Below are 12,659 nucleotides of genomic sequence, written 5' to 3'. Positions count from 1 at the left end.
AATGGCACTATTACAGCATAATACAGTCATGCGATGGGCTGCATTATTACCCTTTTCTTGATGCATAAATCAATTAGCCTTGCCGCATAATAATGTTCCCCACTGCTGAATCATTCCAGAGGCCCCGGACTTAATGAAACAAAAACATTTAAAGTTCCCCAAAATGTGCTTGAAATAAACTTGAGTAAGTTGAAACCCAGTTATGTTGGGTTGATCGTGCCACTGAAAGTGGTCCTCTTAGGGCTTGTGAAGGAAATGGTCACCTTGTAGTTTACAGACATGCGCCGAAAGAGTGTATTTCACCTCCTCGGGTGAAATCTAGAGGCTGGAGGCTTGGATGGCACGTATAGCGTACCACACCGACTACTTGGTGAAGAAGCACTAGTAGGATGCCCAGCCTGGCTAGGGCTGGCACGACCGAACTTTTGGTGCGTTCGGGAGCTTGGGGGGTGAACCCCTGCCCAACATAACTGGCTTCCTTCGGTGGAATCAGGGCGCTTTAAAAGTTGTGTAGATTTTACTTAGATTGCTGCCCTTGATTGCTCTTCCACTTTCTTCCGAGGATGAATCTCTCACATACCCTCGCCCATCGCGCTACCAGGCGCAGCTTCTAATGACACGAAAACCGCACATCAGTGGTCATCGCGCATGTCACAAAAACACTTTCCACGAGGCTCGAAAAAAAACACCTCCCTTCCAACCATACAGTATGTGGCGCCCTCAAGCGCGTACCTATATAGACAGTAAGTCAAACCATGTAGGGTGTGTATATGTATAGCGCTTACTCCTCTGTATAGTTAAGCGCTATACATATGCTACATGAAATAAATTTGCAATATTCATTGTATCCCTTAGGAAAGACTCGTGGAATGAATTTGTAATATCTTACCGATATCCTTTAGTGTTTAGACCTAAAAGTATTTTATTCACTACTGATGCAGACGCAGTCTTACGCGGTGTTAGGCGCACTTATGTTGTAAACTAGCTTGTCACATCTCACAGGTTTCCCCATTTGCCTGTGAGAAGCGATACGCCCGGGATTTAGGGCCACACTGACTGAAAGGTGACCTGTGGGACAGGCCACTTGACCCCGCCTTGTGGCCAGTCACCCCGAGTGTAATGTTTGTCTCTGAGAAAGCCCCAGGCTGACAGACACACGACAGCTGGCCCGGCGAGCTCTGCCCCCAGTGGCTGAAAGTGGGTACTGCAACAGCGAGGTACGCTAGGAATATTTTCTGGGGCGCATTCCTCCATACGTGCCCTACTACAGGAGAAGGGGCAGGAAGCATATGCCCAGGTGTCCTGGGACAAGCAGCTGCGCTCACACGCTGCTGCCTTGCACACTCCCGAACTCACACGAGGACTGCCGAGGACCGATTAGTCACCTCCACTTCCCTCTTGACATCTACATCTTTAATATAAAATTAAATCACTTTGTATTGATTAAAAATACCCTCATTGGCTTCGAAAAAGCCCCACCAGTCATTGGCATGCTTTCATTACGGCATTAGGTTTTGCCCTCAGCTCTCTTCTCACTATTGATGGCTCTTGGCGCGCACGACCTCCCATGTTCAGTGGCACTATATTGTTTGCTAAGGGCTCAGTCAGTCCTCAGTGCACAGGTGTGGGCTTTTACAAACCTACCAGCCGCGAGTAATGTCAAACCAAGGCTGGGGCATAAGTTCCTATGATGCAGCAGGTGCAGAGGCACCAGGCCCGTAGACCCGAGAGGCCCACGGAATCCTGTGTTATGCCAGGGTGGCCACTTTCTCCTGTGTGCTAGGGCCATGACACCGGCTGCGTCACTGAACCAAGCGCGGCTCTTTAGATAGGGCAGTTAAGATCCTGGCATTCTACGGGAGGTGGTTCTGGCGGCTGCGACCCACACGGAGGGCCCTGCCGTCTTCCTTTGCCACTGTTTTCTCCCCTGTCGCTTCCCCCTTTCTCTGGCTTTCGCTCGCTTGCTCTGGGTCAAAGTCAGATAAACACTCTCCAATTTGCACTGTGAGACTGTTCTACAAACTGTACCATGATCCATAACCACTGAAGGATAAAGCTACCCCCACCCTCCTCCTCGCCCCTCTCAGTCTCAAACTCGAGCATAGATTTACCCCAAAACACTAATCGCAAAACTCAAAAGTAGTGCAGTGTGACCCTATAAAGTGTTCTCACGTCTTGATGGAGTCAGACACCTTTCTGATCTACACCCCTAAAATCAGAACATGACATAAAAAAATCTGGGGAAACTCCCTCTCATCCAAAAAGACTTTACCGTGATTGCAAATTCTATAATCCATACAGCACTGGCTCTTACAGGCGAGGGGCCCCACCCCCAAAGATGTACGGTAAATTTAGAACACGCTCCTCCGATTAGTCAACTCTTGAGACGGTCCGAAATGTATCAAAGAACTTCAAGAGACCCCCACCAGGTTCCATGGGAATATCCGCAGTCATGGTGCCCCTTTTTTACAATGTTTACCTTTGACTTGACCCTACAGCCCTACGTGCATCAACATAAGCACTGGAGAAACTGCCCCTCTTCAAACTCAGTATCTACCCTAACTTTAACCCTGAGCAAAAGCAAAGGGATAGTACACCTCTGTAAAAGTGATGTATGTATGTGTGGGCGCCAAAGCCCGAACAGTACTCACTTGGTACAGTGTTGTTGAGTTAGGGTTGTATTTGGGACAGACTAGTGTTTATGTGGTCTTTTCACATGTTCCCAGGTTCAGCAATCCCCACCTCACAGTAAACATGCCAACAGTTTATAACAGGAAAGTAGGAGATTCTCCACTGACTTCTGTTAAACCAGAGGCAATTGTAGGTGGGAGACAGTTAAAGTAAAAAGCCTTTGTGGCTACAAGAATTGTGAGTCTCCATGTATTGGGTATGCTGGCATGTATGTCTCAAAGGGATCCAAAGGGATATTTGTTGCCAACCAACAGGCCTTGGGCTAAGGTAATTTGTCCCCCACCAGTCTCCGGATCTCCACATCCATCTTGCCGGCCAGACCACGCCCCTCACAGAGACACTTTCTTTATCTGTTTCTACAAGACTTTTATATATATATATATATATATATATATATATATATATATATATATATATATATATATATATATATATATATATATATATATATATATATATATATATATATAGATATATATATATATAGTATAGCACTTACTACCCCATACGAGGCGCTGAAGCACTTTATGGTGAACAGCACACTACTTAGAGTCTAGCTAGTGGTTATAGGGATTAGTTTGCATGCTGTGTGGGGCCGTGTTTCATTTGATGTGATTATTAGAGCAGCTACATGAGGCACAACTACTAGCTGGAATTAATATTGTTATGGTTTCAAAAGAGCTTTAAGGCAGATCGGTATGAGATTTTTAGCATAACGTTGTATACAGATGAGGGAGACAGAAGGTAGAAAGAAGCAGAGGTTGATTTAAAAAAAAAAGTGATTGGTAGGTCAGTTTTTAATGCCGGAGTTTAAGGGATACAAGAGGTTGAGAATTTTTGCATACAATTTGTGGATGTAAACCTGTTGAAAAAACAGTTTTATTTGAAGCTAGTTCTCACAGGAAAAAAGGAAGCACAGTGTGACAAATAAGAGCATCTTTTTATATATACCCACTACACTATAGTTGGAGTCCATGCAAATTATGTGCACAATATATCATAAAAAAAATGTGTAAACACCCATCAACTCGAAAATATAACAAGGCAATTAATATAGACACATTGCAGTAACCATTGGTATATTCAGTGCCAGCTTTGTCACTCATTCGATGCCTGGTTTGGAAGGCGCCTGAAGAGCACCCCGACAGAACAGACACCCTGGGCAGCTGAATGGACATGTCTGTGGTCACCTGCTCCTTCTACATCCACCTTGCCTCGTAGTGGAGGGCACACGGCGCTAAAAACCACGCAGCTTCCTCTTGATCGACAGAATACCCCAAGAGCGGGCGGACTAGATGGCAGCAGAGCCAACCCTCGGAGATGACGGCCTACGATGCACACGATTTAGGGTGCGGTTGTGGGCAGCCGGAAGAACTGGTGTCTGCACCCGGAAGGTCAACACTCCAGCGCCATGTTTTAGAATCTGGACACAGCGGACATGCACAGAAGGGACGGGGTAATAAAGCTTTATCCATACATAAAATACTAGAGGTTCCTTCTTCAAATGGTTTATGATTCCACGTAATTAGCTGTTCTTCTAAAGCGGAGAAAAGCTTAACTCCATGGAACGACCCTATAATAAAAAAGGTAACAGTAGCATGCAACTATGAATAAAACTTAACAGGTAATTGTTTGGGAGTGAATTTCTATAGGCTTTTGTCAGCAGCGATTGGGGCACAACTCCTGCAAAACCCTTAAGTAAAATGCAGATTGTGCCCCTGTGCACATAGGCCGTGGCATGCACACAGCTCCCAGGACAAAGGAAATCACAGCTGCATGCAGAACTCAACAGGACGGGCATCTCTGGGGCTACCTTGAAAAGAAGGGTGGGAGGCGGGTAATTCACGCGAGCCCCACTTTTTTTTTCATATTGTGTGATGGCAGGAGGCTTTAGGGGAGAGGGGGCCGCGGTGCGCCCCTGCTGTAAGGGGCGCGGGGGTGGAAGACGACAGAACTGGTGAGTCCACGCGGATATTTCGGTGGTTCCACGGCGGTGGCGCAATGCACAGCAGCGAAACAACAAACACGTCGCTGCAACTCACGCGAACGCGGTCACATGTGACAGAGACTGTGGACAACTGCCCTATAAAGTGGAATATTGGCGATAAAATTGGTTTATCGAACATGGATGACACGTGACGATTCTTGTGCAAAGAAGCCACGACATTGTTGTGGGGAGGCAGACAAGGGGTTTAAAGTATCCTGCCTAAAATGGCCGCAGTTGGACAATGCATGGAAGTACTCCCCATTGAAAAGTTTTCAGTAGTCACATTAACCCTCTGATGCATCTTTGAATTGTAATGGACGAATAAATATGCCGTTATGCTGCCTTTCTGCGAGTTATGAAGGACACGGATCACTTTCCATAATAATAAACCTGCGTTAAATGAATCTACTGAACAGCCCAGGGCTGCGGGTAGTTTTAGTCCCAACCGTGAACCCCCCATCGGAGTTCTGTGGGCTCAGCTTCCTCCCACAAAAGAGATGCGATTCTTATCACTGTATCCAGTCCCATCTGAAGTCCCCTCCTTCCCTTTCCACAGGGTCAGTGCTCGGCTGAGACGCTCTGGCGCCCAGGCGGGAGGTGGGGGTGCGTGCCCCGGAAGGCCGTCGCGCCGCCCCCAACTCTCTGATTTCAGCGCCCCTCCCCCAGCAGCGGTCTTGTTTGTCCCGCTGGGACCCCGGGTGGGCAACAGATGTTCCTCCTCGGAGACCCGCACTTCGCTGAGAAACAGGTTTATGGTTTTGGCACTGCAGCAGCCGAAGAGGGGGGGGGGCAGCGCCTAGGTTTGGAAGAGCTTGGGCCAATAAATGGCAGACTTGTACCTATGTCAGCGGATTTCATTTATAATGCAATGTCCTTTCAAACGCGCGCCAAGTCTTTAGGGTGGAATTAACAAATTTGGACAACAGATCAGTGGGAGTATTTACACAAGGAGCAAGGATGCTGCGACGATCCTCCCCCAAGACCAGATGCCAAAACTAGGCGCATTCCAGCAGACTAGGGGAGCCAGGATTGCGGGGGCAGCCGGAGTTGTGAGAACTTCCCTGCCGTCTTCCGGCACCGGACACCGCGCCAGCACCGCAAGCCTGCATCATAAAGCCGCACACCCCTCGTCCAGCATCCTGAACCCGCACACCCCTCCACCCAGCCCGCACACCCATCGGCCCGTAATCATAAAGCCACTCGCAACTCCACCCAGCACCCTGAATCCGCATCTCCACCCAGCATCATGAACCTGTACATCCTTCTATTCATTATCAAAAGCCTACACCCACCCAGAACCCTGAGCCCACACACCCCTCCACCCGGCATCCTGAGCCCGCACACTCCTCCATTCACCACCCTGAGCCCGCACATCCCCCCAATACCAACCTGAGCCCGCATACGCCTCCATCCAGCATCCTGAGCCCGCACACCCCTCCATTCACCACCCTGAACCCGCACACTCCTCCATTCACCACCCTGAGCCCGCACACCCCTCCATCCAGCATCATGAGCCCGCACATCCCTCCATTCACCATCCTGAGCCCGCACACCTCTCCAACCAGCATCATGAGCCCGCACATCCCTCCAATACCATCCTGAGCCCACACACCTCTCCATCCAGCATCATGAGCCCGTACACTCCTCCATTCACCACTCTGGTCCCGCACACTCCTCCACCTAGCATAACCAGCCCGCACACTCCTCCACCCAGCATCCCGAGTATACGTACCCCTCCGGCTCGAGCCTGCATACCCATCCGTCTTGAGTCTGCGTACCCCCCCCATACAGTGCTCTGAGCCCATACACCCCAACATCAGCACCCGAGGTAGTGAGATTGTAAGACCATCCGCAGCATCGAAATGGCTGTAAGGTCACCTCTGCGGTATCCCCAGCCTGCAAACCGCATCAATCACCCCAAACCCACACAGCATCCTAAAGCTGTACATTCCCCTATCATCCCATGCCTGAACATAACCTCTGACCATCCTTAGCCTGTACCCAATCCCACCATCCTTGGACTGAACATCCCTCCAGCGCCCAGAGCCTGTACTGTCGGTAACTTCGGGAGCCTGAGCGCTGCTCCTGAATCCCCAGCTCAGACACCACAAGCATCCTCCGCCAGGACAGCTTTACTGGATGTTGAGCCTGGTCATCTCCTGCTGCACCCAGAGCCTACATCCACCGGCTGCATCATCGTTCCAGGGTACCACTCCAGCACCCCGAACTTGTACAACTCCCTCCATCACCGCTACCTCGACACCCCTCCACTATCCTGCGCCCAGACACTTCCAAAGCATTTTGGGCCCTACAGACTACCGACTTGGGGCGACACCTGGCCCGCCCAACATCACCACCTAACCCCTTAGCATCCTGAGACAATGGACACATTTTTCCTTGCTGTGTCCTAAGCAGTCACCTTTATCCCAAACACATCCTTCCAGCATCCTGGACACCCCTAAAGGCAACCGGAATCTGGACACCCCACTCACACACTGAATCTGGACATTCCCCCAGCATCCTTAGCCCAGACACCTGCATGTATCCTCATCCAAAAAAGCCTCCAGTATCTCCAGAGCTGGGTGTAGCACAATGAGCGTGTCCACCCCTCCAGTATCTCCAGAGCTGGGTGTAGCACAATGAGCGTGTCCACCCCTCCAGTATCTCCAGAGCTGGGTGTAGCACAATGAGCGTGTCCACCCCTCCAGTATCTCCAGAGCTGGGTGTAGCACAATGAGCGTGTCCACCCCTCCAGTATCTCCAGAGCTGGGTGTAGCACAATGAGCGTGTCCACCCCTCCAGTATCTCCAGAGCTGGGTGTAGCACAATGAGCGTGTCCACCCCTCCAGTATCTCCCGAGCTGGGTGTAGCACAATGAGCGTGTCCACCCCTCCAGTACCTCCCGAGCTGGGTGTAGCACAATGAGCGTGTCCACCCCTCCAGTATCTCCCGAGCTGGGTGTAGCACAATGAGCGTGTCCACCCCTCCAGTATCTCCAGAGCTGGGTGTAGCACAATGAGCGTGTCCACCCCCTTCACCACCAGGAGCCAGGGTGCCCTTCCAGCAGCCAGAGCAGCTCCTGCCACCGCCCCCTTCCCAGCCACATTCACCATGGGCAGCATTAGGACTCTGAGCCTGAAGTACCCCCGTCCTTGGAGCCTCAACCCAGGGGTCGCACAGGAGGGGCGTTGAGTTAAGGAGCAAGGAGTATGGAGGAAAAGAGGGAGCATGAGGAAGGAGGGCTCTGGATCGAGAACAAACCCTGACAGGCAGCCAGAGCGTGGAGCGAAAACAGGGCGAGCGGCACCGGGGAGAGATCCATCGAGGTCCTCCCTGCAGCATCCTGAGCCTGTAAACCTCCCGCCAGCAGCCTGGGATCGGTCTAGCGCATGGAAGTGGGCACCCACCAGAGCATCCCGAGGTTGTACATTCCTTCCCACCCACTCACCGCACACCCTGCATCATCCTCACCAGGTACACTCCACCAGCATCCCGGGGTGGTACATCCCTGCATCACCCTCACCATCTACACCCCCTGGATCATCCTCACCAGGTACACCCCTACAGTATCCTGATGTTAGACCTCTGCATCATTCTCACCTGCATACACCTCCAGTACCCTGATGGTACACCCCTGCATCATCCTCACCAGGTACACCCCCCCAGTATCCCGATGGTACACCCCTGCATCACCCTCACCAGATACCACCCCCCCCCAGTATCCTGATGGTACATCCCTGCATCATTCTCACCCGCATCATTCTCACCCTGCACACCCCTCCAGTATTCGAGTTTGTACACCCCTTTCCACCGAATGACCTCCAGTGTGCACGCCCCAGGATCATCCTCACCATGTGCACCCCACCAGCATCCCGAGGGTGCACACTCCTCCCCACCCAATCACTCAGAGTGTGTAAACCCTGCATCACCCTCACCATGTACACCCATGCATCATCCTCACCTGGTACACACCTGCATCATTCTCATCTTGTACACCCCACCAGCATCCCGAGGCTGCACACTACCCCCCCCACCCGATCACCGTGAGTGTGGAAAACTCTGCATCATCCTCATCATCTACACCCCTGCATCATCCACATCCGGTGCTCCCCTCCAGTATCCTGATGATGTACCCCCCAGCACCATACTCACCAGGTTCACCCAGCATCATCCTCACCAGATACACCCCACCAGCATCCAGAGGTTGTACATACCTGCATCATCCTCATCATCTACACCCCTGCATCATCCTCATCCGGTATACCCCTCCAGTATCCTGAGGTTGTGCATCCCTGCATCATTCTCACCATCATCCTCGCCAGGTACACCACATCACCATCCTCACCCTCTACACCCCTGAATCATTCTTACCCAGAACACCCCAGCATCATCCTCACCTGGTACACACCTGCATCATTCTCACCAGGTACACCCCACCAGCATCCAGAGGTTGTACATACCAGCATTACCCTCACCATCTACACCCCTGCATCATCCTCACCATCTACACCCCTGCATCATCCTTATCCGGTCCACCCCTCCAGTATCCTGAGGTTGTACACCCCTGCATCATCCTCACCATCTACACCCTTGCATCATCCTTATCCGGTCCACCCCTCCAGTATCCTGAGGTTGTACACCCCTGCATCATCCTCACCATCTACACCCCTGCATCATCCTTATCCGGTCCACCCCTCCAGTATCCTGAGGTTGTACACCCCTTCATCATCCTCACCATCTACATTCCCTGCATATCCTTACCAGGTACACCCCATCACCATCCTCACCATCTACACCCCTGCACCATTCTCCTCTTGTACACCCCACCAGCATCCCGGGGTGGTACACCCCTGCATCATCCTCACCATCTACACCCCTGGATCATCCTCATCCGGTCCACCCCTCCAGTATCCCGAGGTTGTACATTCCCACCCTACCCATTCACCGTGAGTGTGCAAACCCTTCATCATCCTTACCCTTCCTCCGTCATCCTCACCCGGTACATCCCTCCCGCACCCTGAGCCAGGTACTCCTCCCGGCACCCTGAGCTAGACCCCTCCTCCCAGTACCTCGCCCTTCCTGCATGCATCTCTAGCATAGAACCTCCTCACCCTAGACACCACCCCCTTCAACATTCCAAGATTCTGCAGCATGGACACCCCACCACACCCTCAGTGAGGACACCTCCCCACAGGACACCCGAGAATGCACACCGCCTGCAACGTCCGTCAGCCTGGACTCTCGCTGCGACACCCCGAGCCTGGACACGTATCTGTAGCACGGGTACCCCTTCATCACCCTCGGCCCGGACACCCCTGCAACATTTCAATGCAACACACCCTGGGCCCAGATACCACTCCGGCACCCTAAGGCAACCCCTCTACCATCCTGAGCCTGGTCAGGCCTACAGGACCCGGGGGGGGTGGGGGGGAGCAAACAACTTCAACTATTATAAGCCGCTTTCCCACCACTAGGATCCCTCCAGGACCCGGGGCTTGCACTCTTCACCCTAAGCCATAGTTAGACCTCTTCTAGCACCGAGGTGGCCACCCTTTCAGGCACCTTGAGCGAGGAATTCTCTCCAGCACCCTGAGTCTCATACCTCTTCCAGCAAGCACCCTGAGCTGGACACCCCTCCGGCAGCCCGACTCTAGCTGCAAGCAGTCCGTTCAATACCCCATGCGCCTGCAGCATGGACGCCCCACCATCATTTCAAAGTGACCCCGACCATGTTCACCCAGTGCAGCCTCCCGGGTCCGGCCACCAGCAGGCTAGCCGACGAATCCCTCACTCCGAGGCGGCAATGCCTGGACACCCCACCACTCCATTCACGGGCCAGCCCTCCAGCCCCCTGAGCAGCCACAGCATCCCTCTTCCGCACCAGAGCCCCTCAGAAATCACCCATCTCTGCTTCCGGGGCGGGCGCGCCCCCGGCATCAGAACTGAAACCCCGTGGATGGGGAGGAGGGTCCAGGGCGCGGGTCACGACCTCTTATTTAAATGGCTACGGGGCGAGTTCGTGATTTCGCTTGAAGTCCCCTGTGCTATTAAAGCTCACTTGTTATGCACACTAACCCCACGGTTTAAAACACGACCAGTATTGGCCAGAGGGGGTCGCTCGCCTCCAAGGCCGGCACAGATGCCTTCCAGCCCCCAACTGGTTGCACATGATGCGGCCAAGCGTTCACCATAGGCTTAAATCAGCTTGTTTCAAAATGGGGGTCTCCCCGACCAGAGCCGCCCCCGCCTCGGAGCCACTCCCTTCACTCAGAGGAATTACAAGAGCACACAGTGACCCGCGGAAATCACGTACCTGCCCCTCCAGCTGCACAGGTCCGTGGAGTAGGAGCCCAGCGCGGGCTGCAGCATCCCGAGGTACAGGAGGAAGGCCACCCAGAGCATCTTCATGCCGAGCCCCTGCGCACGACACAGTGCATGGGGGCATCACCCTCCACCGGCAGCCCGCATGGTGTCCGAGCACAAGAGGAGGGAGGCGCCGGGACTCGCGGAGACACATCCACCACCGACCACCGCCGCACACTGACCAGCAGCTCCCAGCAGGGCACGGGGGAAGCGGGGCAGAGGCCGGCCAATCGGACAGGGCCGGACAACTTCTGACCAATCAGAGACCGTCGAGAGTGGAAGGGCGATAAACTTCTTAAACCCCCTCCCCCAGCGCACAAAGGGAGGGCTGCAGGGGGGAATGCCATCAAAGAAGTGGGTGGGGGAGGGAGTATAGGAGCTGCTCGGAGCTAATCCTTGTCCAGATGTGGGCTGGGCGCGGGCCGTGGGGGTGTTTTCTCTGTATGCCGGTCTATGGATTTATCACCCTCCTGGAATAGAAGCAGATGTTTACAAATATAAAAGTGAAGGCATGACTGTAAATATTTACGCCAGTGCTTCCGGAATAAAACAGATATATGCGTGGGCAAATAAATACACGCATATTTAAATAAATTCGCAGAGAAATACACAGAAGCACATTTATTTCATTAGGTTTTTATATTCCTGTAAATTTATGGATATAGCTATTTATGCGTGTGCTTGATGCATGCCTCTTTTATTAAATGTATTAACGCATGAAATTCTGTGTTTTGTTGTCATATTATTCATATACTTATCGATTGTACAATACATTATTCTGATTCTGACATATGACATATGTGTATTTATTTTCGTTTTTTATGTTGTTTATTTATTGGGCCATATAAACATATATGTTCATATTTTTTTACGTTATATATGTGTGTGTATAGATACGTGAAGAAAATGTTGACACATGTTAAATGACTATAAACTGTTGGACGTATCTATTTGTTTAGTCTTTTTATTTTACCGTTTATCCAGCCATGAATTTATCCAGCGACACTTCGATGACGTATCGGTTATGCGATTGTCTTCAGTGTTATATATAGTTAATCTCCGTATGTATTTGTCTATACATCTTTTCCACTGGACTTCCCTTTGGTTATTTCTTAGTGTGTTGTGTTTGAGTTCTGCACGGTCAGCGCTACATGTGACAGCACGTTGTTTCACGGGGCCTGGGGTAGGGAACTCTTGCTCACTCATCAGTAGTTCAGGAGTCCGGGGGGGGGGGGGGGGGGGGTGGATTAGTGGGAGGGGCGTGGGCATTCCTCGCTCCTCCTGCACAGCGAATCTGATATGAAGATCTGACTTATTTATCTAGGTGCTTGTAGAGCGCTATTACTTCGAAGCACTATTGAATGAACATTTAGTAAGAAAAAATGCATTGTTTGACAAGTAATGGTGCCTTCTATAGACAGCTGCCCCCTTCTGTCTACAACCAAGCAGGTCCGCAGAGTGGACCGTGGACGCCACAAGAATGAAAATTAAAAGAACGCACTTTTTCTTGATTTGTTTTTTTGTCACGTAAATTGGCAATGTTATTTTGCACACAGAGCAGAAACCAATCAGGCGCCTTCCTCGGAATTTTTAAAATCGTTTCCTTTGCAAAGTTCAA

At 51.6% G+C, this 12,659-nt stretch overlaps 1 protein-coding gene across 1 annotated transcript in view; it reads right to left on the bottom strand.

Annotated features, from left to right (window-relative positions):
- The window catches only part of METRN (meteorin, glial cell differentiation regulator), a 34,265-nt gene extending 23,020 nt beyond the window's left edge, over positions 1-11,245 (bottom strand). The window contains exon 1 of the mRNA XM_069210555.1: positions 10,992-11,245. Within this exon, the coding sequence (XP_069066656.1) occupies positions 10,992-11,086 (95 nt within the window). The 5' untranslated portion in view covers positions 11,087-11,245. The remainder of the gene's footprint in view (positions 1-10,991) is intronic.
- Positions 11,246-12,659: the final 1,414 nt, after the last annotated feature.

This window comes from Pleurodeles waltl, chromosome 10, assembly GCF_031143425.1.
Source record: "Pleurodeles waltl isolate 20211129_DDA chromosome 10, aPleWal1.hap1.20221129, whole genome shotgun sequence".
Lineage (NCBI taxonomy): Eukaryota > Metazoa > Chordata > Amphibia > Caudata > Salamandridae > Pleurodeles > Pleurodeles waltl.
This window is presented reverse-complemented; position numbering and strand designations above follow the sequence as displayed.